The 14010-nt window shown below is 40.3% G+C and overlaps 1 protein-coding gene across 1 annotated transcript in view; it reads left to right on the plus strand.

Moving 5' to 3' along the window:
• Positions 1 to 174: 174 nt before the first annotated feature.
• Positions 175 to 14010, plus strand: part of dnah10 (dynein axonemal heavy chain 10) — a 38095-nt gene continuing 24259 nt past the window's right edge. The window contains exons 1-29 of the mRNA XM_034238404.1: positions 175 to 510; positions 1272 to 1354; positions 1458 to 1566; positions 1650 to 1765; positions 1888 to 2089; positions 2383 to 2540; positions 2634 to 2864; positions 3016 to 3206; positions 3344 to 3542; positions 3638 to 3832; positions 3997 to 4167; positions 5483 to 5662; positions 5764 to 5922; positions 6318 to 6484; positions 6567 to 6718; positions 6807 to 6965; positions 7061 to 7268; positions 7396 to 7552; positions 8132 to 8611; positions 9194 to 9352; positions 9440 to 9556; positions 9679 to 9781; positions 10720 to 10898; positions 10980 to 11191; positions 11324 to 11477; positions 11880 to 12113; positions 12193 to 12315; positions 12942 to 13175; positions 13279 to 13502. Of these exons, the coding sequence (XP_034094295.1) occupies positions 279 to 510; positions 1272 to 1354; positions 1458 to 1566; positions 1650 to 1765; positions 1888 to 2089; positions 2383 to 2540; positions 2634 to 2864; positions 3016 to 3206; positions 3344 to 3542; positions 3638 to 3832; positions 3997 to 4167; positions 5483 to 5662; positions 5764 to 5922; positions 6318 to 6484; positions 6567 to 6718; positions 6807 to 6965; positions 7061 to 7268; positions 7396 to 7552; positions 8132 to 8611; positions 9194 to 9352; positions 9440 to 9556; positions 9679 to 9781; positions 10720 to 10898; positions 10980 to 11191; positions 11324 to 11477; positions 11880 to 12113; positions 12193 to 12315; positions 12942 to 13175; positions 13279 to 13502 (5288 nt within the window). The 5' untranslated portion in view covers positions 175 to 278. The remainder of the gene's footprint in view (positions 511 to 1271; positions 1355 to 1457; positions 1567 to 1649; positions 1766 to 1887; positions 2090 to 2382; positions 2541 to 2633; positions 2865 to 3015; positions 3207 to 3343; positions 3543 to 3637; positions 3833 to 3996; positions 4168 to 5482; positions 5663 to 5763; positions 5923 to 6317; positions 6485 to 6566; positions 6719 to 6806; positions 6966 to 7060; positions 7269 to 7395; positions 7553 to 8131; positions 8612 to 9193; positions 9353 to 9439; positions 9557 to 9678; positions 9782 to 10719; positions 10899 to 10979; positions 11192 to 11323; positions 11478 to 11879; positions 12114 to 12192; positions 12316 to 12941; positions 13176 to 13278; positions 13503 to 14010) is intronic.

The raw sequence follows: 14010 nt of genomic DNA on the forward strand, positions 1-14010 counted from the left end.
ATGATTTGTATTAGCATCTACCCTTCCAAGTGTTTTATTTGTAACTGTCATTTAGCTATTAGCTTACATCCGGGTCACACAATGTTTCTTATTGATCATAATGTCCCATCCGACCGTTAGTTGTAAGGTCGAGACGTTTGGTGGTTACTATGGTAACGCCAAACTACATACGCTGCTTGGTTACCGCAAGCTTACAAGGATGAAGTTTCCAAGGACATTTAACAAAAAAAAGTAGTTACGAATCAATAACTTCTTCAAATGTTAACTAGGTGAACAATATGGTAAAATACGACGATTTACGGGTGGAGTGGATCCGGCAGTGCGTGACTGCTGGCTTCGTTTTGCCCGAAAATCCCAACCCTTTCGACGAGCTACTCGGTCGGGGAGATGGAGAAGAAGAAGAAGACATTCTCCGCTTTTTGGACTTTGTCTCCGATGAAAACTCGCCATCGTGTCTTCTGTTTTTCAAAACTGTAAGAGAGGAAGAAATTGAAGTTAACATTCCACTCGGTAAGTTTGCAAAAGTTTGTGACTGTCATGTAGCTATTAGCTTACATCCGGGTCACAGGTTGTTGATCATCACAGGTGGGAGAAGTACTCAGATCTTGTACTTAGGTCAAAGTAAATTTACCTGAGAGAAGGAATACTCGTGTTACAAGTAATAGTACTGCATTCAAAATATGACTCAAGTAAAAGTGAAAAAATGTTGTAGGCCTACAAAAAGTTAAAGTGCATATTATACAAATTGGCCCATTTCAGAATCATATATATGGTATGTCTTGATTATAATTATTGATGCATTAATGTTAAAAAGATTAACTAGATGGAACTAATTAGTATTATTTGTTTTACTGCAGGGTGGTTTTTGAATGTTACTGCAGTATATCTCCAAATACTAAATATAATACCTTACAAAAGTGGCAAAACCTGTGTTTCACTGTAAAAGGAACCTGGTTATACTGTAAGTTGGTCAAAGGAGCAAGAAGAAGCCACCGGGGGCCTATTGGTATCAGTTGTTATTACCTCTATGGAAAACCATACTTCATGCCATGCTTCAATCATCCTCATGTCATCGAGTTGTGTTTTTTAAAGCTGTTCTATCCACCAAAGACTATAACTGATGTGTAGCCTTATATACTTCAGATCCTGATTAATACATTTGGTGAAAAAGGATGTTTCCCTTCTCTTTTTTCCCTTGTCTTGAGGGAGGTTTTTAGTCCTTTATTTTTAAATGTTCACCTATTCTGCAATTACACCCTTGATAACCACAGAAAGGAAGACAGATGATGCTTCAGATGCTGATTGCACTCCAAGTGGAGCAGAGATACCCTCAGACTCAGAGGAGATTTGTGAAGTAAGTCCCATACTGTACATGTGAGATCAAACTTTAATTGTTTTCCTCTTGTGGTAATTTCCAATTGTGTATGAGTTTGACATTTCTTGTTTTGTGTTTCTAGGGGCTTGAGCTCCAAGTTGTTCGTCACATTGAGCTTCATATGTCAGTAAATGATTTCCCAAAGCAATTTGTGAAATCTACTGTGTTCTACTTTATCAGGAACACAAAAGGTGAGAAGACACATCAATATCATTCTCTCTCTATTGCACATGCAAATGATAAACCAAGATGTTGTTATGTGTGTTTTTAATAGACACCATTGTTCAGCCAATGAACAAGAAGGAGACCCCTTTTGTGATGGGCAGGCTATTTACCATTGGTCGTCATAGTGGAGATCCCCTTGTTTCCCTGCATCAAAGACTTGTCAATGTAAGTACGAAAAAAATGACAAACAACCAGCAGCAACCATTAACATTGGGAAAAATGGTTACCATCAACATAATATGAATAAAACTTCTTATTTGATACATTTGACATGTCTCTGTGTTCAGATGTATATACCCTTAATGACTGCCGAGCGGATGAGGGAGACTGGTGCTGGTTATGAGAGCGGGGAAGTTGGCGGTGGAAAGGGAGAAGAGGGGAGTCCAGCGAAGCCGAGTGGGCAATTCACGATTCGTGATGAGTTGCTTCACAGGACGTACAAGTTTTTGGGCCAACTTGAGACAACTATCCAACAAACTTATATTGAAGGTTTGATTTATTTAATATAACATGGGCTCATTGTTTTTTATTTCACAATCTCTCAGAAATTGACTTTTAGAAAAACAAGTAAAGGTTGTATTGAACTCCAAAGAGTTAAAACAATTCCATGGTATTCCCCAAATTCTCACATTCCCAACATATTCTTCGCTTTCCCTGCTGTTAAAGGACTTTGTTTACTGTAAACTATTGGGAAGAAGTTCTGGTTTGTTTTGTAAATCGAGTTTTCAATGCATTAGGGTTGATTTCACAGTTCAATTTCAAGATCATTACCTTTGTCGCAGATGAGATTGTGCTGCACATACCTGAGCTAGACCTGGAGCCAACGGTAGACGTACTGCTGTCTGACCCAGAGATGGTGGAGAAGTTGGAGCAGTGTTTGATGAACTGGCAGACTAAGATTACTGTTGTTGTGGAGGAACAACAAAACAATAAGCCACAGGTTTGTGAATCTTTGTGAAACAGCCACAACACAAACACATACACTGTGATTTCCAATTGACAAATGTGAACATCAGTTTTCATTTTCCTCCAGGCTCCTGGCCCTTTGGCCGAGATAGCTCTTTGGCAGGGGCGTGCATCTGTCCTGAATGTTCTGAGTGAGCAACTCAATCAGCCCGTAGTGAAGAAGATTCTGGAAGTGATGACCAAAGCAGATTCAAGCATTGTTCAGACCCTGGAAGGAGTGGTCGCTGCACTCACCAAATACCGCGTGGAGGCAGACGACAATTTTTGCTTCCTAACCACGCTGAAAAGAAACTTCATGGTGAGCTGCATTTTTTATAGGAATACCGCTAAATATTTTTAAGATTGAAATATTATTTGTCTTTTAAGAAAGGACAGTGGAACTGGTGGTATACAGAAATGACCTCCTGCCTCACCGTCACTTCTATCAACCTTACCGTTGTCTGTTGTAGAATCTAGCTACTGCATCACATTTGGGTGGGATCCTTGAGACCATCCCTGATTTGATGGGCAGTCTGCAAGTAGTGTGGATGATCTCTTGCCACTACAACACAAATGAGCGCATGGTCCCTCTCATGGAGCATACTGCCTGGCGGCTGTGTGAACGTGTGCGTCCAATAATCGGAGTCAGCACTCTATTCAAGTATGTGTGAATACATTTAAACTTATAGAGAGAGTTGAATGAATCCTATTTTATTATATCAATATTTGTCAGTGCTTTATTTAGATAAGCTGTTTTGAGGTTTCGTTATAACTTAACAATGAGCTGTGCTTGGACAGAAATAAAAGGGAAGTGGCCAAATCCAAGGTGCGTGATGCTAAACAGGTCCTCGACCTGTGGAAATCCTCCTACTTTGAGGTGCGCGCTGAAATTGAAGAATCAGGCAGGAATCAACGCTGGGAATTTGACCGCAAGAAACTGTTTGAGATGACCGACTACATTGCCTCCATCTGCCAGGACCTGCTGAATGTTTTGCAGGTCTGTGTGTACATATACTGCACGGATTTTCAGACTGTATTCAAAAAAATATCTCAGGTTTTTGAAAAAGTGTTTTCTTTATTTGTGTTGTGCAGATTTTGGAAGAGTTCTATAACATCTTTGGTCCAGAGCTAAAAGGTGTGACGAGTGACCCAAAACGCATCGATGATGTGCTGTGCAGAGTGGATGGGCTGATTGTGCCTATTGAAGAATTCAGTTGCGATATTTTCAAAATCCATATGATGAGTGGCTGGAAAACGATCATGCAAGACTTTAACAAGACAGTTCAGGTGAGTTTGGGACATCTGGAATTCAGAAGCTATTCAACATGAAAGTGAATTAAGCATTGTCGTATCAGTGTGTTTTTAAGTTTGCGCCAAATAAAATAACATAATTTTCTTTTTGCTGTACCTTAGTTATCAAGCTGATTAACTTCTCACATGTGTCTGTTCAGGCTATTGAGCTGGTGGCCATCGACCTTATTGATCAGTCGTTTAAGACACAGCGCTCTTCGGCCGCTGCCTTTGACATGCTCTTGAAATTCAAACACATCGTCTCCAGAGAGGCTGTCAACAACCATTTGATGCGAAAGTCTAACGACATCCTGGCTCAGTATTGCAAAGAGGTAATGTACCTTGAAAACAAGAGAAATTGATATTTCACAGTTACATTTGAATCACTATCACATTATGTGATGGTATCCAATCAATACAATGCTTCAGTTGAGCGACAGTGAGTTCCTGCAGGTTTTGCAATGTGGTGCAATGTTAATGTTGCACGCTATTGCTATTTCAATCAGGAGAGACGGTTTTGATGTAAGAAGAATACATATTTATTGCCAGGAATACACAAATGAATGTAGTGGAGTTTTGGCGATTAGACCCCGTTGTGCGGGAGTATCATTCAGGAGGGGAGAACCCCCCCCCCCCCCCCGCGGCCGCTTACACAGTAAATTCCGATGTTAATTCAATTCAATTCAAAACCTTTATTTATCCAGGTAAAATCCCATTGAGATCAATGATCTCTTTTTCAAGGGAGACCTGCAGAAAAAATAAAAGCTGTATACATTTTTTGGGAGTTTGATTTATTTTAAATTAACACAAATACAAAATTAAAACCTATAATTGCACACTTAAACCATTATTTAAAAAAAAGAACTATTTCACATAAACCTCTGGTTTTTACTGGGGCGGTTCAACTTGATTTGTACACAATATAGGCGTAGTTCTGTTAGTATAAGATAATGAGATGTACTTTGTTGATACAAAATCGGGAAATTGTGTTGTTATGAAATAAATGTTTTTTAAATTTTTTTAATTTCTAACTTTTCAATTTTCGGCGCCCCCCATTGATTGATGCGCCCTTAGCATTCGCCTATACAGCCTATGCCAAGGGCCGGCCCTGCCCCGGGGTCTAGACACTGGTGGTGGTGAATGGATAGTTGGGGTCGGTCTGAAGGGGAGTGGCTTAGCTTGTCCCTGGATTCAGAGGGACAGGAAGTGAAAAGGGGTGGACGAGGGTTGCATAGAGTCACCTGAAATGACAGCTGTCAGAGGGGAGAGCAGATTTAAAAGGTTTAGCAGAGCGCTATAATAGGCTTGTGAGAATAGAGCGAGGCGATTGGTTAGCTGGGGAGTGACGCCCCCGATCACTTATCGAGGGGAGAGAGAGTAATAACATAGGAATAGTAAATGAATGAGTAAAGACTGTCTTCCTGGTTGAGCTTGTGCTGAGCTTAATTTCAAGTTATAAATTACCTGTGACTTTCATTCTATTTATCTTTGACAAATCAAGTTTATTAATCCAAATTAAACCTTCAGGCAATACTGCAAACAGCCTCAACATTTGACATGTTGTAAAAACATATACAACTAAACAATATTTCAAGTGGGATCATTGTCTGCCACAAGCTCTTTTGTACAATGTATCTTTTGTTGTAGGTGGACAGCATAAATGACATGTTTGAGGCAGAGAAAGACAAACCACCAACCCTTCTTAGGAATGAGCCCCCAGTGGCGAGGGCCATCCGATGGGCTCAGTCTCTGGTGCATCCCATCAAACAAACCCTCCTTCCCTTCCTCAAAGAGCCCCAGATGCTGGAGTGTGAAAATATGAAAGTGGTGAGTTGTACGGCTGTATAGTTCTGTGTATATCATGTATTTTTTTAGGCACCTTAATTCTATTTGAAGCCTTCATGTGACTGTTGCTGTATTCTGCTTAGGCCAAAGACAAGTATACGGAAATGGCAGTGAAGATCCGAGACTATAAAGTGAAGAAGTTTGAGCACTGGACTGCTGAGACACAACGTAACTTGCCAATGCTAATGAAAAACACCCTGTTGGTCGTGAGTGCCGATGAAAACCAAGTCGAGGCAAAGCTGGTATGTATCTCTTAGGGCTGTGCAATTAATAGTATTTTAATATCGATTACAATTTTGGCTTTCAACGATTACGAAAACAACTTAGTCGAAATAAAACGATCATTATTTTTATTTATTTTTATTTTTATTATTTTTTTATTTTATTATTTTTTTTAATTGTTTTTTCAGTTGAATTATACTTAAAGTTCAGGGTAATCAACTGTTTTCAATAAGTGGATGTTTTCAAAGTAAATGGATAATCGTTTTTAATAATCGTGATATCAATTATTGACCAAAATAATCGTGATTATGATTTTTGCCATAATCGCACAGCCCTAGTATCTCTCACTATTAGTTTATAACTGTTTATAACAAACATACTATCTCTCAATGGCCCCTTTTTGTCTGATTAAAAGGATGTCCCACCGACTCCACGCAAACTACAGGGGTGTGTGAGATACATCGTGAATTTTGCTCCAGAACTCAGGGAAATGATTTCTGAGGCATACCACCTTGAGTTACAGGACCATGCTCTGCCTGATCTGGCTAAAATTATTGCTCTACAAGAAGACAAATTTATCAGGTAGTAAAAATCACCAGTAACTAAATATCAATCCACTCACTGATGCGATCTTGGGCCTGACTAATTCCACCCTTTGTTTTAGGTACGTCAATGATCTGAGGAAGATGATCAACTGCTACCACTGTGTCATGGACAGCCTGAGTGATGCACAGTCCATTATGTTGGAACAACATATCACAGCGGTCCAAGAAGAGATGCAATTTGGATGCAAAAGACTCAACTGGACATCTTTGGGTATGAAGAATACATGGGCCAAAATGTCTGTTCAGTGGTGATCTGATGTCAGTAAAATTGAAAATGGATCAATTTTGTTTGGTTTTAGGCATCAACGACTTCATCAAACGTGGCTCTCAGTCTGTGTCGAAGTTTGAATCAGTTGTCAATCAGATTCAGATGAAAGAGAAGGAGATTGAGTCCAAGTTGCAAGTCATAGGGATGGCCAGTATACTGAAGTTTTCCGTCCCAGATAACGACTTACCAGGTGTGATATCATTTATATGACATGATGATTTTATTATAAGAATCTATTCCATTCCAACCTATTTTTATTGCCTTACCCCAAAAAAAATTCTCAAGGTGTCAAAGACTTCTTTGAACGTATTGAGCGCGACCAAACCAAGACAGTGAGTTTGCTGAGTAGGATGTATGCAGACATCGGACCCCTCATCACTAAGACGGAGCATTTGCTCCTGGGAACGAGCAGTGGCAATGCCAAATGTATGGCAGGTTACTACAAGTACTGGGAACGCAAAGTGCTAGACTCCCTTACAAAGATGGTGCTGAGGTAATCACCTTATGTTAATGTTTTTCAAGTTGTCTACTTTGTGAGCAGTAATAGTCACCCCTCCTTTTACATACAGGGCAAAAATATATGTCTCGACCACTGTTCCATCCTTCTTGTTCACATTTAGGAATCTCCAGTCCTTTAACGTGGTGCTGATGGGAAGTACCGCTCTTTTCCAAATTGATGCCATTCTGCCTGCCCCTAAGATTGTGACGCAGCCCCAAAGCAAAGAGATCTACTTGCTGATGAAGAAATGTCTTAAAGACTGTATCGAGAGCACAAAGGTTTGATCATCAGGATTCTCCAAATACCAGGGTTCTTACGGTCATTAAAAACCTGGAAAAGTCATGGAAATTCAAAATGCAAATTCCAGGCCCTGGAAAAGTTATGGAAAACAATATTTTTCCCAAAGTTTTGGAAAAGTCATGGAAATGTAACCAAAGTTGCATCAAATATAATTTATATTTGATCTAATTGCCGAAATAGTAATACTATAATGATAATAAATACTGTATAGTAATGAAACGTAAAATGGCATTTAACTGTTGAGGTATTTTGCTGGTGAGAGATTTTAGTTGCTTTAGTGTGTAGGAGCTAGTAAGCCTATTATTTGATTTGTTTTAGATAGGCACAACATGTTTCATATGCAGACCTTATTTTCCTGTTCCATGTTAAAATAAACCATTTTCAGTGGTACCGCTAAGAAAGAGTAATTTTTTTGGTCATGGAAAATTAGGTAAAGGTCATGGAGAAGTCATGGAAAATCATTGGTGAAAAAGTGTATGAACCCTGAAATATACTGCATTAAAAAAAATCTGTAATTTAATGATGACACTCATACTGTCCATATTGTTGCTTTACAGCATTTTCTGCGTTGGATGCATGGGACCTGCAAGCTGTGTCCGCCACAACGTGTGGACGGTGAGGATGAGCTGGTGATATTTAGCTTCCGCAAAGAAGTGTGGCCAAATGCTCAGATAAATGAGTGCGCCTTGGCGGTTCACCAGAACATCCAGCGGCTGCTCTCCTCTGTGGAACAGCACCTCGTCCACTGGACACGCTATCGGACACTTTGGGAGAAGAATATTACCATCACCAACGAAAAGTTCGCTGCAAAAAATCCATCCTTTGCCAGGTACGACGAAAAGATGAACTTCTATTCTGATATGATTCAGGAAGTGAAGCAGGAGCCACTGTTTAGGAATGAGCATGTCATCCATTTAAACCTGGAGCCTCTGGCTAACACTTTGCGGGAGTCTGCCGAGTCCTGGATCCATTCGTTAGGTAGCCTGCTCAACAAGCCTGTGAAGGAGGATCTGTTCAACTTAAGAGATGAACTCATGGTAAGGAATCATGTTACACAGTTTCATATGTTTTTACAGGGATTTTTATGTGTGTTACATCCAGGGTTCTTACGGTCATTTAAAACCTGGAGAAAGTCATGGAAATTCAAAATGCTAATTCCAGGCCCTGGAAAAGTTATGGAAAACAATATTTTCCCCAAGGTTTTGGAAAAGTCATGGAAATGTAACTAAAGTTGCATAAAATATAATTTATATCTGATCTAATTGCCAAAATAGTAATACTATAATGATAATAAATACTGTATCGTATAGTAATGAAACGTAAAATGGCTTTTAACTGACTAGGTATTTTGCTGCTGAGAGATTTTAGTGGCTTTAGCCTGTAGAAGCTAGTAAGCCTACTATTTGATTTGTTTTAGATAGGCACAACATGTTTCATATGCAGACCTTATTTTCCTGTTCCATGTTAAAATAAACTATTTTCAGTGGTACTGCTGAGAAAGAGTAATGTTTTTGGTCATGGAAAATGAGGTAAAGGTCATGGAAAAGCCATTGAAAATCATTGGTGAAAAAATGTTTGAACCCTGTACATCTCTATGTTTTCTTGACTGTTTACAAAAGCAACTCTCTGAGAATCTACAACAAAGCCCTGACTCTTTTGATGAGCTGAAGTCTGTCCTTGGCACCATATCAGACATCAGGGACATGTCTGTAGATGTTGAGTTGAGATACATTGATATCCAGGAGAGCTACAGAACACTGGCCATTTACAAAGTGCAGGTACTGTGTGTTTCATTTGTGAATTATTGGCCATTGAAAGTTGATATTGTTTCCCTGGTTGAACATCTTCTGTTTTGTTTTTTGTAGGTTGGGAAAGATGAACTGGAGCTGGTGGGAAAAATTGACCAAATATGGAAAGAGCTGTCTGACGAATCTAAACAGGTGGATCAAAGTCTGACAGATGTCAAGACATCATTTGTTCAGGTAAGACATCAAACTCCCACATTCAGCTTTAACACAACATTCAAAGCATTGTTTTATTTGTATTGGTATTTTGAAATGTATTTTAAATGATCTTACTATTCTCCCTTCCCTTACACTCAAAGACTACAAAGGACAAGATTGGAGAGTTCACGCAGGAGTTGTCTATCTTTGCTGAGAGCTTTAACATGCATGGTCCTGGAGCTGTGGGAGATGATTTGGAGAAAGGTACCTGTGCACGTGATCCCTGCCTTTAGTTTTTTTATTCAAAGCAATAATATATGGTGAGGTGCAGCCCTGCCTTAGGAGATCTGGAGGTGTGTGGCGCAGTGGGTTAGTGCGTTGGTGTTCGGATCAGTGGGGCACAGGTTCAAACCCCACTGCAGTCAGCATGTCGTTGTGCCCCTGGGCAAGACACTTCACCCCAAATTGCTCCTGTGGGGATTGCCCACAGTATTGAGTATGTAAGTCGCTTTGGATAAGAGCGTCTAACAAGTAACATGTAATGTAAACATTTTTTAATCTGGGCTTTAAACAGTTTGGTCTCTCTAAATCACCTTTTAAAGAACTGCTTTTCAGTCATTTCATTCATGTCTTTTTTCTCTTTGTTTTCACTAAACCTGGTGTCCGCGGGGTCTTAAAAAGTATTAAAAGGTATTAAACGGCATTTTTCAAGGTATAACATTTTGTATCTTGTTTTCAATAAGTATATAAATTGTCCAAAGAGGTTGTATTCTACAGTTTGCCTGAGTGTAATCATTGCGTAGGTGTGTAGTGTGATTCTGTGTAGTGGCATCCCGTTGGGTGTGACGTCATCTGAACAGGACATCGCACGCTCACTGCTTGATAGCGCACGAAGGTCCGTTTACGCCGTTTGTTAAAGAACATCGTTATGGGGAAATGCAAGTTTGCGTCCAAATGGTTGGAAGATAAGGAGGAAGGACAATCAATACTGTATATAGTAAATGTGAGGTAAAGTGTGTCACCAATGTAACCGGTTAAAACTCGAAGTGGCGAGGTCTTAAAATGTATGGAAAGGGTCTTAAAAAAGGCCTTAAAAGGTATTACATTTGACTTCAGGATTCCTGCATATACCCTGTGTGTAGTATGCCATTACATTTCCAAATGTAGTTGAGGAAACAGTCTCTCTTTTTTGTTTTTCTCAGGACTGACCGTAATGGGAACCTATGAAAAAGACCTGGCTAAGATAGTGGCTGGACGACAGGAGCTAGCTAATGCTGAAAAGCTGTTGGACCTGCCAGTCACTGTGTACCCAGATGTCATTAGCATGCAGAGAGACATGGAGGGCCTGAGACAGATATATAGGGTCTATAAAACTCAACAGGTAGGACGGGGTGTCAAATTGGGACACTCTACACATCGTTCTGTTAGGAGTCTTTCAAGTGTTCATCCTTTAATCTTTTAGGACGCAAAGGCGGAGTGGTCGCAGATATTGTGGATCGATTTAAACATCCAGACGCTACAGGAGGGTGTTGAGGGATTTATCAAAAGCTTGAGGCAGCTGTCTAAAGATGTGCGGGCGTTACCTGTGGCCTTCTTCCTGGAGGGACGCATGAAGGAGTTTAGAGAGTCCCTGCCTCTTCTCCTGGACTTGAAGAATGAGGCTCTCAGAGACAGGTCAGTCTGAAGATCGACACCAAAACCTTGAATAAATGTGACACCAAAAACATGAAGGGAGTAAAGTATTAAGTAGTAATATATATGATGTACATACTTCGCTGATAACGAGTCTTATATTTTTGGCCACAGACACTGGAAGGAACTGATGGACAGGACAGGCACCAGCTTTGAGATGAACGACAGCTTCACTCTTGAGAACATGTTTGCTATGGAGTTGCACAAACACGCAAATGTCATAGGTGATATTGTCACCTCTGCTGTAAAAGAGCTCAGTATTGAGAAGGTAAGCTTCTGCTCTTATCTCAAATGCGACTTATTGAAAAGTTGCATCACTTTACCAGAGAAGCAGTGGCAAGCTGTCAGGGCCCTCTAGACCCTCTCAAAGGGCCTAAGATACTCTACAAAATAATATTTAAAAACATTAAAAAATGTAATATTTTTTTTTTTTTTTAAATGTTAGTTATATTTTTCATTAGTTTTACCAAAATAACTTGATTCTTTTGAATAATTGTATTTAAAATAACATTTCCAAATAAATAAATCCTTCGAATCTGCCTATTCAGTTTCTGTTGGAATGAGAGGGGTTAAATGAAAGAAGCTAGGTATAAAAGTCACGGCTCGCCACTGCAGAGAAGTCACGAAAGTTATAATAAAACTCTATTCCTGTGTGTCTTGGTGCTTCCAGGGAGTGAAGGAGGTGGTCATGACCTGGGAGAACATGAAGTTCAGCGTGATACCCTATTTCAAAGGCACGCAGGAACGTGGTTCTGTTCTGGGTGCAGTGGAAGAGATCATGCTGAATGTGGACAACGATGCCATGAACTTACAGAGCATGGCGGGCAGCCGATTTGTTGGACCTTTCCTTGGCACCATACAACAATGGGAAAAAGATCTATCCCTTATCAGTGAGACCATAGAGGTCAGTGAAAGTGGCCAAATCTCCCATCAAACTTGAACGAATTCATAAAATCCTTTCTGAAAATATATTTCTTCCACAGGTTTGGATGATTGTGCAACGAAAATGGATGTACCTGGAGAGCATATTCGTTGGTGGAGACATCAGCACGCAGTTACCAGAGGAAGCAAAGAAATTTGATAACATCGACAAAAAGTTTAAAGAAGTAAGAGTTGCAAAATAATGCATAATATTTTCTGATGGAAACTGGAAACAAAAGACTGTTAGGGAATAATTTGCTTAGGTATTCAACCTTCAACACAGTTCATAATTTTCTCTCTTTACCGTCTCTTTTCCCATGGCATGGTTCTACGGCCTTGGGTATTGCTGCTACAGTATCTCTCTTAAGGAGGAGCAGCTTGGGCGCATTGTTGTTGCCAGTCTATGACAGAGCACAAGCCGCCATGAGGTAGTTTACTGTTCAGGGACGTAGGTTCCCTGGCGCACATTATTTTTCTATTGACGAGAGCTCTAGTTAGATTCAGGGTCCATATTGCTTTAGTCTCACTGATGAAGAATGTTGATTTTTACACTCCGAACTAGTTAAAACCTCGAACTGCAGAAGAGGTCTTCAGAATTGGTTTGGCAACCGCTGTGTCAACTCGTGACACACCACCTGTCTTGTCAATTCTCCGTCCGTAACTCCAAATAAACCGTCAGTGTTTGCCATCAAAGCTCCAGCTCTCCTCGTGCCTCTTGAATCCTGTTTCCAATTGCTTCAGAAGTTTCCCCCACAAAGACTATAACTGGAAATCTCAAATATAATATCCATCCTATTAATTCTCTTTGTAGATAATGAGTGACACAGTGAAGGGTCCAAACATTAAGCGCTGCTGCCTGGTTCCCAACCGGCTGACATACCTGCAAACCCTCAGTGACGATCTAGAGAGGTGCCAGAAGAGTCTAAATGACTACCTGGACTCCAAGAGGAACGCTTTTCCTCGCTTCTTCTTCATCTCGGATGATGAACTGCTCAGCATTCTGGGAAGTAGTGACCCTTCCTGTGTCCAGGAGCACATAATAAAGGTATGACACCACTACAGACAAAGCAGTGAGGGATTAAAACAGAACCGACAATCACAGTTTGTGCAACATTTCCTCAATGTTTTTATTTTCTATATTCCACAAGATGTATGACAACATAGCATCTTTGAGATTTGATGTGGAAGGCGATGGGGAGACAGTCGCCGCAGCCATGGTGTCTGCAGAGGGTGAGCTGATGGAGCTGAGAAAAGCTGTCCCGGTGGACGGGAGTGTGGAGGAGTGGATGACAGGAATTCTTCTGGAGATGAGGAGGACCAATAGACTCATCACCAAGGAGGCAATCTTCCGCTACTGTGCGGACATGAGCAGGTGTGTGTAGATGATACAATCGTGTGGGCAATGTTGCCAGGGTCTGAATGTGTGAAAGAGTACACCAGGGCTATTCAATTAGTTTGGAATGGGGCCGGTTGATGAAAATGATCCGAAGCAAGGGGCTGGGAAAAAGATGGCTTGAAATATGAGCAATCCTATTAAGAGCTTCAGATGCAGTAAATACTACAACAGCATAGTGGAGTGCATATATTGTGTTTAATTAAATCAAACAACATAGACCCAAGGCCTTTATAGATCTAAATGGCAAGTTCAGAACTCAGTAGGCCTACATGTGAAGCTATTTAACCATCATTTAATTTGATTTAATTTAGGTGAAATTATCTAATCATTCACGCAGAGATGCAATCAATGGCAGGAGTTGACACTTCAGTAGCTAGGTGGGTTCGAAACCCGAGCCCACCGAAGTTTTCAGACAATGTCTGCCCCTCTATTTCTCAATTTAACACCCTCTCTGGAATAAAGGCAGAGTGCCTAAAAAACATTT

Source organism: Gymnodraco acuticeps, unplaced genomic scaffold (genome assembly GCF_902827175.1).
Source record: "Gymnodraco acuticeps unplaced genomic scaffold, fGymAcu1.1, whole genome shotgun sequence".
Classification (NCBI taxonomy): domain Eukaryota; kingdom Metazoa; phylum Chordata; class Actinopteri; order Perciformes; family Bathydraconidae; genus Gymnodraco; species Gymnodraco acuticeps.